This window comes from Mirounga leonina, unplaced genomic scaffold, assembly GCF_011800145.1.
Source record: "Mirounga leonina isolate KUSES-001 unplaced genomic scaffold, KU_Mleo_1.0 Mir_488, whole genome shotgun sequence".
In the NCBI taxonomy this organism is placed as follows: domain Eukaryota; kingdom Metazoa; phylum Chordata; class Mammalia; order Carnivora; family Phocidae; genus Mirounga; species Mirounga leonina.
The window spans coordinates 5,668,840-5,686,152 of record NW_023270777.1 but is presented as its reverse complement, the minus strand read 5'-3'; the positions used below and the strand labels follow the sequence as shown (position 1 = coordinate 5,686,152).

Sequence of the window (17,313 nt, the reverse complement as noted above, 5' to 3'; positions counted from 1 at the left end):
AATACTAAAGGAGTTCTTCAGACAGAATGAAAATGATTCCAAATGGAAGAATCAGAAATACAACAGGAATATGAGCAATGGGAAGAGTAATATGTGAGTAAATCTAAATAAATGTTGACTTGGAGTGCCTGGGTGGCTCAGGCAGTTAAGTGTCTGCCTTCGGCTCAGGGCATAATCCCAGGGTCCTGGGATCGAAGCCTACATCAGACTCCATGCTCAGCATGGAGCCTGCTTCTCCCTCTCCTTCTGCTCCTCCCCCCTGCTCACTCTCCCTCCTGCTCACTCTCTCTCTCTCAAATAAATAAAATCTTAAAAATAAATGTTGACTAAGACAAAAATATTAGTGTATTATAGGTTTTCAATATATATTGAATTAAAAAATAGACTAAAATTGGAGGGATGTAAATTGTTATAAGACCTTTGCATTATATGGCAACTGATAAAGTACTAATTTATAAAAGAAAAAGAGATGAAATGATGCATTTGGTAACCATTAGATGAACATAAAAAGATGTAGGCTAAAAGAGGGAGAAAATAAAATAAAAAGTAATTAGAATACAAAAAATGAGAGGAAAGGAAACATAGAATAGGTAGAACATACTGAAAACAAATAGTATAAAGTAGGTTTAATCCTAATATATATTATATAAAATAACATCAAATATAAATGAACTAAATATTTTAATTAAAAGACTATGATTATTAGACTAGATTTAAAAAATCCAAATAGATGTTGCCTATAGGAGATATACCTCTTTAAAGGTATTGGAAGGAATTGGAAACAATATAGCATGAAGATACTGACTAAATTAATGTGGAATAGCCACACTACTCTACAAAATTGACTTTAAAGCAAGAGCCATTTTTAGAAATAAAGTAGTGTATTTAATAATAAGAAAAAGGTCAGTCCACTAGGAAGATATACTAATTTTAAATGTGTGTGCACCTAATAACATAGTTTCAAAACACATAACACAAATATGACATAAAATGAGAAATGGACATGTCCACAATCGCACAATCACACCTTTTTAAGAAACTGACAGAACTGGCAAAACAAGTCGTCAAAAAAATCAGTAAGGATATAAAATATTTCAATGACATGATTTACAAGCTTGACCTAATTGGCATATTGATTCAACTACACTCAGCACCTGAAGAATGCACTATTTAAGAAGTGCACATCAGTCAAATCTTGGGACATAAAGCAGATCTCAACAAATTTCAAATGAATAAAATAATTGAGTATATTTTCTGACAACAGTGGACGTAAGCTGAGCATCAGTAAGAGAAGGATAGCTAGAAAATCTCTCAATTTTAAAAAATAAAGCTATACTTCCAAATATCCCATGGGTTAAAGGAGAAACCATAGGGGAAATTAAGAAATACTATGAAGTGAATGATAATAAAAATACAACATAGGAAAGTTTGCATGATAAGGGTATGGCATAATTAGTGATAAATTCATAGCCTTCAAATGAATGTTTTAGAAGAGCCAAAAGGCTGATGATCGATGACACAAATAGCCATGTCATGGAGGTTAGCAAAAGGAGAACCTCAAACCTAAAAGTGTGAGGAAAGTGATTATAAAGAAAAGAGCAATTATTAATAATGTAAAAGCAGTTATCAAATAGAGATAGCAAATAAAGCAAAAAAAAGCCTATAATATTAGTATATTTTTCAGTTTCTTTGAAAAGATTAGCACAACTGATAACTCCTTAGTAAGGCTGATAAAAGAGAAAAAGAGAAAATCAGAAAAGACACAAATAATCAATATCCAGTAGAAGAAAGAAGACATAATCTCAGATACAACAGGTATCTAAAAGATAACCACAGGTCATTATAAATGATTATATGCCAATAAATTAGAAATTGAGAACATCAATATCATACCACAACTGACATACGAAGAAATAGAAAATCTGAGTTGGCTAATGTGTACAAAGAAATTGAACTCATAACTTACGATCTTCCTCAAAAAACTTCAGATTGTTTCAGCAGTAAATTCTTCTGACATTTAAGGAAGGCTCACTACAATGTTTTACAAAAGCTTCCAGGGAGTAGAAAAAGAGGGACCATTCCCAATGCATTTTATGAGGAAAGGAAAATTATAGGGCCATCTTATTAATAGAGTTGCAAGAAGTGTATTAAAAAATAGAAAATGGAATCCAGCAAAATATAAAAGGCTCAACATGTAGCAATTAAGTTGGGTTGATTTTAGGAATGCAAGGGTGATCTAAGACTCAAAACTAATCAATGTAATTTATCATATTTCTAGAAACAATGAGAAAAAATTTGATATAATTATTTCAAGAGCAACAGAAAAATCATTTGTTAAGTTTCAACATACATTCATGGTTAAAACTCTTAGGAGACTATAAACAGGAAGAAATTTTCTTAATCTGTCAAAAAGCATCCCCCCAAACCTATAGTAAGCAAAACACTTAATGGTCAACTATTACAAGCCCTTCCCTCTAAAATTAGGAATGCATCAAGAGGCCACTCATACAACTTCTCTTCAACCTCGTACTGGCAGTTGTAGCCAGCACAAGACAAGAAAAAGAAATTATAAGATTAAAGGATTGGAAAGAAAGAAATTACTATCACTAGTATTCTTTACCAATAACATGATTGTATATGTATGTATAAACATAATATTAAACAAAGCTACAAAATAATATTTGTCATAGGATTCTATTTTGATAACGTTCAAAAATAGGCCAAAAGAGCTTAGGGTGTTAGAAGTCCAGACAGTATTTACCTCTGGGAGGGAAAGAAAAACCAAATGGAAGGGAGAAAAAGGGAAGAGCTTTAGGGATGTGGGAATGCTCTGTTTCTCGATCTGAAGATCTAAAATCTTTCTCGTGGTTACGTAGGTGTGATGACTTTGTGATAATTAACCAAGCTGTGAGCTTATGACTCGTGTCCTTTCCTACATGTATGTTATACTCTGATAAAAGTTTATTTTTGCAAAAGAAAGAAATTCCATTAGGTCCCTTTGGCCCCACCCATACCCATGTCTCCGCCTCCCTCCTCCTCGGCTCTCCTAGGTATCAGGCAGGAACCAGATGCAGAGGGCAGGAAGAAGCACCCACCAGGAACCCCAACTTCTTGGACTATCCTTTACAGTGAGGTGCACTATCACTTGGAGCTTATAACCCCGGGAAAGCCAAACGCTCAGGATGCCTGGCAGTTAAGGGCTGAGTCAATGTGAGCACACCAAGCACAGACTCTGTACCACTTTAGTTACGAGTCACACTGAGATGGGAGCGGTTAATGATTTCTGCTACTCGGAGCTCTATCAGATCATGTCCTGATCAGGACAGTGAGGGGAGTGCAGAGAAGGTCTGAATTACTGAGCCTTGGGTCAAACTGGATGGAGGAAAGCAGCGTGTTTAGGCAACGCTTGTCTTCCGGCAGGCATTTAACCACCCACTCATGCTTCCATCAGGCCTTCGGACAAGGAGGCGGGGAGGCAGGCAGGGAAAGCTGTGGTCAAGCTCTGAGCCTGAAACTGCCCTCTGGAGGAGGAGGGGAGGGGGCTGTGTGGTTGCAGGGAGGCAGGCGCTCCAGGGAGGGATGCATTTTCCCCACCCACCCTTGTGGCAGGTGGCTGACAGCTGGCCGGCTGCAGAAAGCCCAGGGCACTGCCACTCAGCCTGCCCGAGTCAGGCAAAGACACGGGCCATCATGACCATTCATGCTGTCACCTAGCTGGTAACTTCCCCGAGCCTCTCTTAAATTGGGATAATAATGTGCAACCCAAAGGGTTGTCATGAGTATACATTTCAGGATGTGCGGGTGACAAAGCGTCTGTCCGGGCAAGAGCTGGATGCTTCTGGTAGAGGAAACTTAATGCCCTCCTCCCTTCAGCTCTGCCCTATGAGCAATGTGCATTTGCTCCACTGATGTTAACTCCCTTTTTGCATTTGGGAAATGCAGAAGGCGACCCCCCCCCCCCATCAAGCTGCATTGAGATTTCAGAGAGGGGGTGTGTGATACAGAGATCTTTCTCCGTTAATACTCAAGATGAGAGATGAGAGTGGGCATGCACAAACTTTGCTATCGTCCTGGCCTCAAGGCTACAATCTTCAGGCTTCACAGGCTTCGAGTGGAGTCTTTCTTGCTGACAGAATGGTGTGGAGGATGGAGGGCCTGGCCAGGAAACCAAAGACCCGGATTCTTGCTCCAGTTCCTTCACTGGCTGGCTGTGTGCTCTCGGGAAAATCTATAGAATCCCTGGGGGTCTCTGTTTCTCCTCATTTTTAGCAGAGTTAATGTTTAGGAGGTACATGACCTAGGAGGGCTGTCCTGAGCCAGCTTAGGTGGGTTCTCAAAGACATGCCCTCAGGTGGGGCTTGGTGTCTCCACCGTTAGGTTCAGCCATTCTGGAACACAGTTGTTAGGTCTCTGAACTAATGTTTGGGGGATTTCTGCTCTTTACAACCAAAAGTCTTGGCTGGACCCTGCAGGCCCTGTATCCTCACGGTCTGGACCTTTGCTAGTCTGAGGTTCCCCGGAATTCTACCTGCACAGGTAATGTGCCCTGGGTAATGAAATCCAAATACATGTGCTCACTGTGGTGGGTCCACCTCACTCCCTGATCATGCCGACTGACATTCCCCAACAGGTGTGGCCTCTGCTTGGTGTAAAAGGCATCCTCCCCTCTATCCTTGCCCAGGGCCCTCTGGGGGAGGAGTCTCTCTGAAAAACAGTTTCTGCAGATTCCTGTCCAGGAGGGGAAAGGTGTGGACTCCACCCTGTGAGGATGGTGTGTATGACCAAGAGGAAGAGGGGGCTGGGCTTTGCCGCATTGCCCTCTGGACGTTGTGGCCATGGAGTGTCAAGCAACGGAAAGCAACGGGCAGAGACAGGCCATCACCATTCAGAGGAGCAGGTGGAAGAATCTCAAATGGCTGTGGCCTGGAAAGGAACCTGAAATTTTAAAACAGAGGGCTCCCAGGGGCTGGCAGATGGTATCTCAAGAATATTATGACATGGCTTTCTTCAGGAAGTGGATCTATCCTGCATGACTCAGGGACATTCTTTTTGATCCCAAGAACAATGGGTATATCAACAGGGCCTACAAAATAGTTTATTTTTTTTAATTTTTTTTTAAAGATTTTATTTATTTATTTGAGAGAGAGAATGAGAGAGAGAGAGAGAGAGAGCACATGAAAGGGGGGAGGGTCAGAGGGAGAAGCAGACTCCCTGCTGAGCAGGGAGCCCGATGCGGGACTCGATCCTGGGACTCCAGGATCATGACCTGAGCCGAAGGCAGTCGCTTAACCAACTGAGCCACCCAGGCGCCCCAAAATAGTTTTCTCTGCATTCCTTCCAAGGCATGCTGGAATCATTACATAACATTTTCTTCAAGATGCCAAGCCTTCTCCAACCCAAAGGAATCAATTCAGAAATGCGTCCTGGGAAATGACGCATTTGTCATTGGCAAACATAACTCTATCTGGTTGACGTCCTTCCTCGTGGATCCCATGGCACCCTGTTTACCTTTTATTATGCTCATGACTCCATATGAACTGTGCCTTTGCCTAAGAGTTTGGCATTAACTACTGTTTTACTAAGAGTGGAAGGGACCAGACCATCACTAAGCCTTCTGGGGCATCTCTGAGCAGATGGGACTCACCTGGAAAATGTTGGCAAAGTCTCTGAGGTTGAAAACGTAGTGGAATTTGATCGCTGTGGGTAGGAACGTGGTGGCAATTTTCTGGTGGAAGGTCAGGGCCAGATTGATGAGCTGGGGGCTGGATTTCTGCAGGGCCGCTGGGAAGTGTCCAAACGTTAGGTGCTGAGTCAAGATGGTGCCGTAGATGGAGGCCAGGGCATCTGCTCCCGGGAAGGAGAGGACGAACACGCTGAAATGACGCTGCCCAGGGGAACAGGCATGTGAGTTAAGAGCATGAGTTAGAGTCAAAATCGCCTTCTGGGGATTTGGGTAAAATAATGAGGAATTCTTAGAAGGGCTTTGGATTCTATAATCTGGTCACATTTTTCACACTGAACCTAAACTTGGGTTGAATCTAAATGTCTGGAGGAGTAACAGGCTTGGGGCCTTTAGTCGAAGATGTCAGCAAGTAGTAGGAAGAGAACAGAACTTGAACTCAGAGCATCTGAGTCCCAACAAGTATTTGATACTGAAGATCCACAGGACCTTAGGAGAGTCATTTCATCTCTCTGAAGTTTCCCTACTCTGAAGAATGAGCAAAATCAGATGGACTCCATGACCCCTTCCAGCTCAAAAAGCTTCATGGTTCTGGGTCTAGGAGTATCTTTGTCCCCCTAGACATGCAAATCAGCATCCTGTATGATTTGTCACTCTCAGAGGCTGAACGGGGGGAGGGCCAATGATTACTTGTCATTGAGTGATATCCATTCTGGTAAGATAGAATTTATTCAGGATTCAGGACCTCAGCTCTCCCATACCTGAAGCCGTGGGTTGATGGTGAAGCTGCCTGCGGTGGGGTTCATACAGGAAACATACTGGACATTCCTGATCTCCTTCAGGGACAGCTTGCTCTGATCATACCTGGAACAGGCAGAAACCACAGTGACAGATGGGTGAGGGTCCAGGCAGGTAAGTGCCTTTTCAAGGTGAGGTGGGATGTGTCCTATCATTCATGTGTGTGGGTGGTTAAAAAAAAAGTCCAGAGGGGTGCCTGGGTGGCTCAGTCAGTTAAGCGGCTGCCTTCGGCTCAGGTCATGATCCCAAGGTCCTGGGATCGAGCCCCGCATCCAGCTCCCTGCTCAGGGGGAAGCCTGCTTCTCCCTCTCCCACTCCCCCTGCTTGTGTTCTTTCTCTAGTTCTCTGTCAGTTAAATCAATAAATAAAATACTTATTTAAAAAAAAAAAGCCCAGATCCATTGGTAGAGATTGAAAAAGGACAAGAGCTTAGGCCCAAATCCTGAGGGTTCCAACATCTACGGGAATAGCGTAGGAGAAAGAAACCATAAAGATGGACTAAGGGGTAGGGTAGAAATCCAGGATGTATGGTACCCCAGAAGGCAAAGTAAGTCAGTATTTCCAAAAGGAGAGAGCAGTCAACCATGTCCAGTGCTGTAGAGAGAAGAAGAAAGACAGCGATCCAACCCAATGGGTCTGTTAGATCTTACATAAAAATAGAGTTAGGGGGTGAGCAAGAACAATAGTTCGGTAAAGTGGAAGAAACAGAAACCAGGTGGTGGGGTGAGCAGTGATGGGGAAGGTGGTGAAGTGGAAACAGAGCAGAGAAATTTGGCTTTGTAGGGAGAGAGAACAGGCCAATAATTAGAAAATGATGTTTCTGAACACAATAGAGGAAATCTAGGTGAGTCTCAATATTGAGGAGAAGGAACCATTCAGGACTTGAGGGGCAGTTAACGCAGGAGGTGGGAGAGAACAGAAGCAAGAAGCTGGTGATGGTTCAGCTTCAGGGAAGGTGTGTCAGGACCAGGGAGAAAGGGACGCAGGGGGAAGCAAATAAGTTGTACAGATGTGGAAGCAAGAAACAAAGATGGCGCCCGTGGTCACCAGCGCAAGTGGGGTGGGAAGCTTGCGGACAGACAGGAGGTATGAAATAGCCATTGCTGAGAGTGGAAATGCAAACATGTCAAAGTATCAGGGCAGGATTTCCAGAGAGCTTCTACTGCCCACCTAAGTCCATCAGACCATGAGTCTGCCGTAACACTTGTGTGCAGGGCTGAAGGGTTCCAGAACAGTCCAGGTGCTGGTGTGCCTACTGCGGATGGTGGTGTCTGGCAGGCATCCCACAAAGACGTGAGGAATGACTGAAAGGCAACTCAGGTCACCATCACAACCATCAATCTCTCTGAGCTCCCTCTTCACACTGACCACTTTCTCAGCAACTCACTCAGTGTGGGGCAGGAAGGTGAGCCAAAGTGGTCTCCAATCACAGTTTTTTTTTTTTCTGACAAGTTCAGACTTTTTGCCATGAACAATTATGCTGTCTCAAGAGACATGTCAGACCCTGTGAGTTGTTCCGAAAGAGACAAAGGCTGTTAAGGCCTGCAGACATCTGCACGCTCCGTAGCGTGTGAGCTGTTCTCACTCCAGTACCGGCTCGGGACTATGGGACCACAGTGACGGACAAGAGTGGTTAATTCTGCTCTGGGGGTTTGGAGAAGGCAACTTTTGAGATGAATATTGAAGAAAAAAGTAGGGTTTTTTTTCCCCCTTAGATGAGACTTCCCACGTAGGCATTAATGCCCCTGTCTGAAGACCTCCCCAGGAAACAGAGTCCCGTGAGGAATGTGATTTGCCGTGGGGATTCTCATCTGGCACCAGCACTCCACTGTGGTTTGTGGCTCCAGTGGAACAGCCCTCAGCCCTGCCTTCAGCCCGCCCCCCCCCCACTGTCCCGTGGGCCCCAGGCCCTTTGCATGCATGCTCTTACCAGTGGCCATAGTCCAGATGCTGCCGGATGATGGTGTGGGGCTGCACAGTCCCGTAGGCGTCCACCTCGGGCATGTTCATGTCATCGATGAAATAGATAAGCTTCTTGTTGCCTGGGGGGCCATAATTTCTGCCAGCCTTCTTTTCTAGAGGCTTTTCCAGGACAGCTGAAGAGAGGAGCCAGTTAGTGAGGGAGGGAGGTTCAAACTTCAGATGCCAGCACTGAGAAAGAACAGGTGTCAAGGACAAACAATGGTGCAGCATGCACCTGCCTACAAACAGCAGCAGTTACTACCAGATCCAGGACATTCTACAGGACCAGCGGTGGTGCCGGGAACCAGCTGGTAGTGAGGGTGACTGCATTGACCAGGCGTTCAACACCTTACAACGTGCCCTGTGTCAGGTCCTTACAAATGCATATGACCTCATTGAATCTGTGCAACATCAGTGCAAGATTAGTATGATCATTCCCATTTTACAGATGAGGACACAGGCTCAGAAGAACAAAGGCACTTTTCTAGGGTGAAGCCAGGATACAGATCTGGAGCAGTTAAATTTCAGAGCCCAGGCTCCGTCTATCATACTTGTGGTCCCCAGTTTTCTTGGCTTATGGAGTAGAAAAAGAAGAAACCTTCATGGTCTCGAGGCCTGGGACTCTACCCTCAAGGAAATCTACAAATAACTGGATCCTGGATAGACCTGCCTCTAGGTCAAACAGTACAGAAGCACGGAGGCTGGGGCTCCCACATCGGGGTGGGTGGGGGCCCCTTCCACACCTGGGGGATACGACAGGATCTACTGGATAGTTTGTCAGCAGAGGTCTCAGAGAGTTCACCTCCTGGGGTTTTCCCCGAGGGGGAATAAGAACAACAGCCCTCAGAGAATTTCCCAGAAGTTTCCAGCACCGTGAAGGGCTCTTCCGCTGCCTTCAGGTTATCATCAGGCTCCTTGCAGAGCAACTCCGTGCCTTTCTGGAGACTTAGCTACAGACTCTCTTCTGGAATCGTCCCTTCACACAACACCGCTGCCCAGCCTGATGGGACTTGTTGAGAACAACCTTAAGTAATGGAGTGGAGATCTATGTACTTTTTTTTTTTTCAATAAAGCAGTTAAATATGTATTGGGAGAACTGACACTTCTTATTACAGCTGGAAGCTCTAAGAACCATCTGATTCCTTCTCTTGAAAAACAAGTTTGTAAACAAGGAGAAAGTGTCAATAGACATTTGGAGGTGACAGATAGGAAGACAAGTTCCTTCAAGAAGCCTGAATATTCTAATTTTCTGGTCCTGAGTTAAATTAAGTGTTTCAAATATGAATCGGATTTAAATTTAATTAGCATCCAATTAACATACCCTATCAACCAATTAATCACCCAACACCTTTTTCCCCCTAAAGATATAACAACTATATTTGAGATCCGTCAAAATGAAATATAATTAATGGGCTGCCAAGGACATGTTTTTGAGAACAGTCCTTCTAGTAGGAAATTCCCCTCTTGGGAAGACTTGTTTCTGCTCTCCCCAGAGCAGTGATATTTAAAACAACCCCTGGAATGAGGCAGACCCCTCTAATTTGGGTTGATTAAACTCTTTATGCTTCTAAAGGATTGTTGAGGAGAAAAGCATGTCAGTTAGCAAGAAGTGGGCTTGGAAGGCACTGGGTCATCCCAAAAGGATGATGTTGAATCCTCCAGGGAGGGAGGACTCCCTCAAGAAAGGCATACACATTTTTGATCCCTCCGTGACCAAGCTCTGCTCCAAGTCACATCTCGGATGGCATGGGAGTTAAGTGATTGTTTCCAGGCAGAACTGGAGAAACAGAGGTGGATCTCAGTGTTAGCAAACAGGTTGGTGGTGAAGGCGCTCAACATGCGAGAAGTATAAAGAACTGTGATCCTCCCCTCATACTTCTGGGTTCTGCCTTGTTGTAAACAAGTCCTGACAGTCAAGCCCATACCTGGGCCTGGAGTTCATCTGCTCCATCTTTTTTTTAAGATTGATTGACTGATTGATTGATTTAGAGAGTGTGAGCGCACGAGCAAGCACAAGTTGGGGCTGGGGGGAGAGACAGGGAGGGAGAGACAGAATCTCAAGCAGACTCCCCACTGAGCACAGAGCCTGATGCAGGGCTTGATCTCACAACCCTGAGATCAAGGGCTGGACGCTTAACTGACTGAGCCACCTGGGCACCTCCATCTGCTCCATCTTACCCAACTTCTCCACATGGACCGGCCTCCCGTTCCGCTGGTAGCCATGTCCTACATTAGCTGCCCTCTGCTTTTATTCACATGGTCCCTTCTGCAATATTTCAACACCATTGTGCATTCGAGGAGTAATTTCAGTTTCAAAGTGGGTTCCCATCTGTTCTCATTTCACTGTCTCCACCGTGACCACCCTTTGCCCATCGGCTCTCACCTGCTAGCTACGACATCCTCCCAAATGGCCTCCCTGCTCAAAAGAGCAGACAGGAGTCCCCTTGCAAGATGTGAATCAGATTATGCCAGTCTCCTGCTTAAAACTCACCCGGGGCATCCCATCTTGCCTGGGGCAAAAGCCAGTCTGGGTACGTCCACAAACCTGTGTCTATGTTTTTCTCTCTGATGTTCCCCTGTCCACTCTCTCTGCTCCAGCCGTCCTGCTCTGCTATTCTCGCTGCCACAGGGCCTTTGCTCTGGCTGATGCCCCTGCCTGCAGTCCTTTCTCCCAAAGGCCAGCCCAGCTTGTGCCCTCATTTCCATCAGGCATTTATCTGCTCAAATGCCATTTCTCAGTGAGCCCTGCCCTGCACAAGGGCCAAAGTTAACCCCTCATCCCCAATTCCCTGTGCCTGCTTCATTGTTCTTAAAATTTCACTTAAAATGCTCTATGTTCTACATATTTATCTTATGTATTATATTACCCCCTCCACACTATAAACTCCGCAAGAACAGGAATCAGTCTCTTTCTCACTGTCCTAACCCCAGCACCTAGAACATTATCTAGCACACAGCAGAGTGTTCAAAAGACATTTAAGAAATGAATGAATGAATTTTATGACAAACCCCATGAATGGCAAAGAAAGATACATCATCACCATTTTGTAACTAAGAAAACAGAGCAGAAGACATGAACAGACACTTCTCCAAAGAAGACATACCAATGGCTAACACACACCTGAAAAAATGTTCATCATTATTAGCCATCAGAGAAATTCAAATCAAAACCATATGGAGATACCACCTTACACCAGTTAGAATGGCAAAAATTGACAAGGCAAGAAACAACAAATGTTGGCAAGGTTGTGGAGAAAGGGGAACCCTCTTACACTGTTGGTGGGAATGCAAGTTGGTAGAGCCATTTTGGAAAACAGTGTGGAGGTTCCCCAAAAATTTAAAAATAGAGCTACCCTATGACCCAGCAATTGCACTCCTGGGTATTTACCCCAAAGACACAGACGTAGTGAAAAGAAGGGCCATATGCACCCCAATGTTCATAGCAGAATTGTCTGCAATAGCCAAACTGTGGAGAGAGCTGAGATGCCCTTCAACAGATGAATGGATAAAGAAGATGTGGTCCGTATATACGGAATGGAATAGTACTCAGCCATCAGTAAGGATGAATACCCAACTTTTACATCCACGTGGATGGGATTGGAGGAGATTATGCTAAGTGAAATAAGTCAAGCAGAGAAAGTCAATTATCATATGGTTTCACTTATTTGTGGAACATAAGGAATAGCATGGAGGACATTAGGAGAAGGGAAAAATGAAGGGGGGGAAATCGGAGGGAGAGTTGAAACATGAGAGACTATGGACTCTGAGAAACAAACTGAGGACGTTAGAGGGGAGGGGGCGTGGGGGGATGGGTTAGCCTGGTGATGGGTATTAAGGAGGACATGTACTGCATGGAGCACTGGGTGTTATACCAAACCAATGAAACATGGAACGCTACATCAAAAACTAATGATGTATTGTATGGTGACTAATGTAACATAATAAAATAAAATAAAGACTAAGCAAAAAAAAAACCAAAACAAAATAAAACAAAACAAAACAGAAAACAAGGCTAAGGCAGGTTGCATGCCTTGCTGAAATTAATCCAGGTCTGTAGATACTGATCCTAATGCCTCTTTCATACATCACTCAGGGAGAGAGCCCTTGGAAGCCCTCACGCCCATTCCCTGTTTAGGGCTGCCCTGGCCATTCCTGCCCCATAGATTCCTCTGGTCTCTGAACTCAGAGCTTGGGTGTCCATTCATCCGTGATGCATCACTAAAGACACGGCCCTGTATGGGGTCCCTGGCAGGCATGTTATCACGGACTCCTCAGAGCAGCCCTACCCCATATTAAAAATCTTTGAACAAACAAGAAAACTGAGGCTTAGAGAAAATCAGGGGCTCTATCCCAGGTCCTATAGCTGCTAAGTAGCCAAGCCAGGACTCTAACCCGGGTCACCTGGCGTAGTCAGTACTGTGAACCATTTGAATACTCTCAAGACATGGTTTCTGCCCTTGACAATGCCCCAGTTTGGTGAACTCACTGCCTGACCACATTTTTGACAGAGATCATTAGCAGTTAATGAGGTCTGACTTCGTACCGATTTTCCTTTTCTTGAAACTCTTTTCTTTCCACATCATCTAATTTTTTCATGTGTTAAGACATTTCCATTATTATTGGAAGGGCTTTGCAGTTTATTCTTTCCAAATGAAACATGCTCTGCATGATTGTAAAAAGAATACATATTCATGATATAAAGATTAAAAAACACAGAAAATCATAATGATGAAAGTGACAATTATCTGGGATTTGATCACCTCTCAGGAGCCATTAGTTTCAATATTTTGGTGCATTTTATCCCAGTCTATTCACTCTGTTCAATTTTTCCTTTACAAAATCAGAATTATACCGCATATTCTGTCTGTGCGTGCACCTGCGCACAAACACACACACACACATATGCAATCCACGTATTGTAAACATTATATAACATATTCTCCTAAAACATGATTTTAATTGCTGCACTGTGTTCCATAATTTGGAGGTACCAAAATTTATGGGATGGTTTCTCTGTTGTCTGAAACATATGTTGTATTCCATTTTTTTGTACTCTGAAACTACCTTTGCTCATCCCGAGCGGAGTGTCCTACCCATGAGGTGACATATCTTTCATGATTTCATTTCGTGTCATCTCCTTTTGGAAAGACAGCAAGTCAGGTGGACAAGAGCTGACTACCTGTAATGATAGAAGTGTGATGAAGCTCCTTTGAGGTCGAGAGTCTGATCAGATCTTTTCTGGTCCTGTCCAACCTCAAACTTCTACTGAATAGGTTATGGAGAGTCATATTACATGAAGATTTGATGCCTGAATTCCTATCTAATTAGTGCAGTTAAGCACTCAAATATTTGTTCAACTAATAATTTAAATCACAGGTGGATGGTAAGAGAATTCCGAATTGTGAAGAGCATCATCTTTAGCCTCCTCTCGTTATGCTGCAAATACAAGCCCATCGATGACTCAGTCTATTTCTTTGCTTCTCCTTTCTCTCTTTCTAGACCATCCTGTCTGTGGGTCACTGCAAATTCCTTTAGTTTTAAAAATTACTTATATTTTCTAAAAGAATGAGAAGAGGCTTCAAGTATTTGAAGACATAAAAGCAGACCAATTAAGAGACTAAACAGGGATTCCAAAATAATACAGGAAAAGAAACGTATTTGGACCCATCATCTAGGATGACACCCTTATTGTAACCAAATAAAAATGTACTGCACGCTGTCCTTTATGAACTGCCTACCTGAAATCTCAGAACTAAATCTGTGTTTAATTACAGCAACCACGTCATCCTGGATTACTGGAACAAATCCGCCCCTCACTTTGTATGAACAAAAATTTTCCAGGAGCTAAATTCTAAAGGGCATGTATTAAGGATACTTACAAAAGGAATACTAGGTTTCAGAATGGGCATGATCTTCAACAGGAGATATAAAAGTAATTTAAAATGATCTTTTATCATCCTAACCCTCAACAAAGCCCAAGGGTGAATCATTACATTGTAACACAGGAAAGGGAATGAAAGCAATGCAATGGGTTTGCGGGGGTTGCAGAAGCTGGGGGAATGGGGATGTGTGTGGGTCCCTGCCTCCCTCAGCATGAGGTGTCAGCATTCTAAATCAGTGCTTTGGGCAGCTGTTGGAGAGAGGTCAATAGAAATCTGACGTTTTAGTGACTACCTGAAGGGCCTATTTTATTTACTATCAAAGGGAAAGATATCCATGTGCTCTAGATATCAGATGAATGGGAGCAAAGTTGGCATTCTATTATGGAAAGCGAGAAGCATGACTTACAGTCTTATCAAAGCAGAAGTCGGCTATAGCTCGATGAAATAAAAGACAGCTTGGCTATTAACTCATTGTGTGACTTTCAGGGACGTCAACACCTGTAAGCCTCATTTTTCTCATCTCGCAAAAACGGAGACTATCGGATCTGTGATGGATACCATTTCCAAGTTGGCCGTGTTCCAAATCATTGGGAATCCTGGAGAGCTGTTATTTCCTGATATGGGCACTGACTCTCCCCTTCATCTTTTTCTTTTTTCCATTTGGAATGCAGATGTGATGGCTGGAGCTGCAGCCATTCTGCCACCCTGAGGGAGCAGCTAAGAGAATAGATATTATAACATTGATATCATTGAGCCATTGATTTAGCATTAGCAACTGCCAACCTCAAGATTTCTTGTTGCATGAAAAAATATCTGTTCATGTTATTACTGTCAGATTTTCTGCTGCATGCAGGCAAAGGCGTTAGTGACACTGTCTCATTGGATAGGGAGGGTTAAATGAACCAAAGGGGTAAGACCCTCAGCCCAAGGTTTGGCACAGTATAAACATTACATAAAGCATGTCCTTTATGTCCTTTAGTATAGTTGAAGTTAAGCCCCCCAAACCACCTCTTTTGCTTGGGTTCCTTTTGTTTTGGCAGTAGGGCTTCGAAATTATTACATAGTATTTATAGACCCTTAAATTCAAGAAGGATTTGATATTATTATTATTATTATTTTTAAAGATTTTATTTATTTGACAGAGAGAGACACAGCGAGAGAGGGAACACAAGCAGGGGGAGTGGGAGAGGGAGAAGCAGGCTTCCCATGGAGCAGAGAGCCCGATGCAGGGCTCGATCCCAGGACCAATTCAAAAGATGATCCCATTCAAAAGATGAAGGGGAGAGTTAGTGCCCATATCAGGAAATAACAGCTCTCCAGGATCCCCAGGCACCCGGATTTGATATTATTATAATAATAGATTCCATTTACTAAGCCCTTATTGCACATTAGGACCCATTCTGAGTCTTTTACATACTTTATTTTGCTATTTGAGAACAAAAAGAATGAACTGTTGATCCGCTCAACAACATGGGCAAATCTCAAAATCATGCTGACTGAAAAAAGCCAGACAAAAAGGAGTGCATATTGGGGCGCCTGGGTGGCTCAGTCGTTGGGTGTCTGCCTTTGGCTCAGGTCATGATCCCAGGGTCCTGGGATCGAGCCCCGCATCCGGCTCCCTGCTCCGCGGGAAGCCTGCTTCTCCCTCTCCCTCTGCTTTTGTTCCCTCTCTCACTGTGTCTCTCTCTGTCAAATAAATAAAATCTTTAAAAAAAAAAAAAAAGGAGTGCATATTGTAATTCCATTATAGACAATTCTAGAAAATGCAAACTAACCTACTGTGACAGAAATAGATCAGTGGTTGCCTAGGCATGGGCAGGGTGGAAGGGTAAGGGGGGCGAAGGAACTTTCAGAGGTGACGGATATGCTCATTATTTCAACTGTAGTGATGGTATCATGGGTGTGTAAATATTTCAAAACTTAACAAATTGTATAATTTAGTATGTGCCATGTGTTGTATGTCAATTATAACTCAATGATTTTTTTTTTAAAGGGAAAATGTAAAAAAAATTTACTACCTTTAGTCGGAAAATGGATAAATAGGTTGTGATTTATTCACACAATGGAATCCTGTGCAGCAGTGAAAATCAATGAGATAGATCTACATGTATCAAAATAGGCAATGATTTAAAAAGTTGCTAAAGGAAGTTAGTGTGATATATATTTAAAATGTAACTATGACACAACATTGTGCATTTTTGTGGGTACATATATGTACTACAAGTGTAAATTTGCATCTTTTCATGTGTCTGTTTGCCATCTGGATGTCTTTGGAAAAATGTCTAGTCATATCTTCTGCTTACTTTTTAATTGGATTATTTGTTTTTTGGGTGTTGAGTTGTATAAGTTCTTTATATATTTTGGATACTATCCCTTTATCAGATATATCATTTGCAAATATCTTCTCTCATTCCATAGGTTGCCTTTTAGTTTTGTTGATTATTTCCTTCTCTGTGCAGAAGCTTTTTATTTTGATGTAGTCCCAGTAGTTTATTTTTGCTTTTGTTTTCCTTGCCTTAGGAGACATATCTAGAGAGAAGTTGCTTTGGCTGATGTCAAAGAGGTTACTATCTATGTTCTCGTCTAGGATTCTTATGGTTTCAGGTCTCGCATTTGGGTCTTTCATCCATTTTGCTCGGCATCACTGATCATCAGGGAAATACAAATCAAAACCACAATGAGCTATCACTTCACACCTGTCAGCATGGCTAAAATCAACAACACAAGAAACAACCGGTGTTGGCGAGGATGTGGAGAAAAAAGAATCCACTGTTGGTGGGAATGCAAACTGGTGCAACCACTGTGGAAAAGAACATGGAGGTTCCTCAAAAATAGAACTACTCAAGATTCAGCAATTGCATTACTAGGTATTTACCCAAAGGATACAAAAATACTGATTCAAAGGGATACATGCACCCCAATGTTTTTAGCATCATTATCTACAATAGCCAAACTATGGAAACAGCCCAAGGGTCCATCAACTGATGAATG

General features: G+C 43.1%; 1 protein-coding gene across 1 annotated transcript in view; it reads right to left on the bottom strand.

Moving 5' to 3' along the window:
* The window catches only part of DNAH9 (dynein axonemal heavy chain 9), a 339,619-nt gene that overhangs the window by 156,861 nt on the left and 165,445 nt on the right, over window positions 1-17,313 (bottom strand). The window contains exons 39-41 of the mRNA XM_034989621.1: window positions 8,409-8,574; window positions 6,442-6,544; window positions 5,645-5,884 (exon numbers count right to left, since the gene is read on the bottom strand). Of these exons, the coding sequence (XP_034845512.1) occupies window positions 5,645-5,884; window positions 6,442-6,544; window positions 8,409-8,574 (509 nt within the window). The remainder of the gene's footprint in view (window positions 1-5,644; window positions 5,885-6,441; window positions 6,545-8,408; window positions 8,575-17,313) is intronic.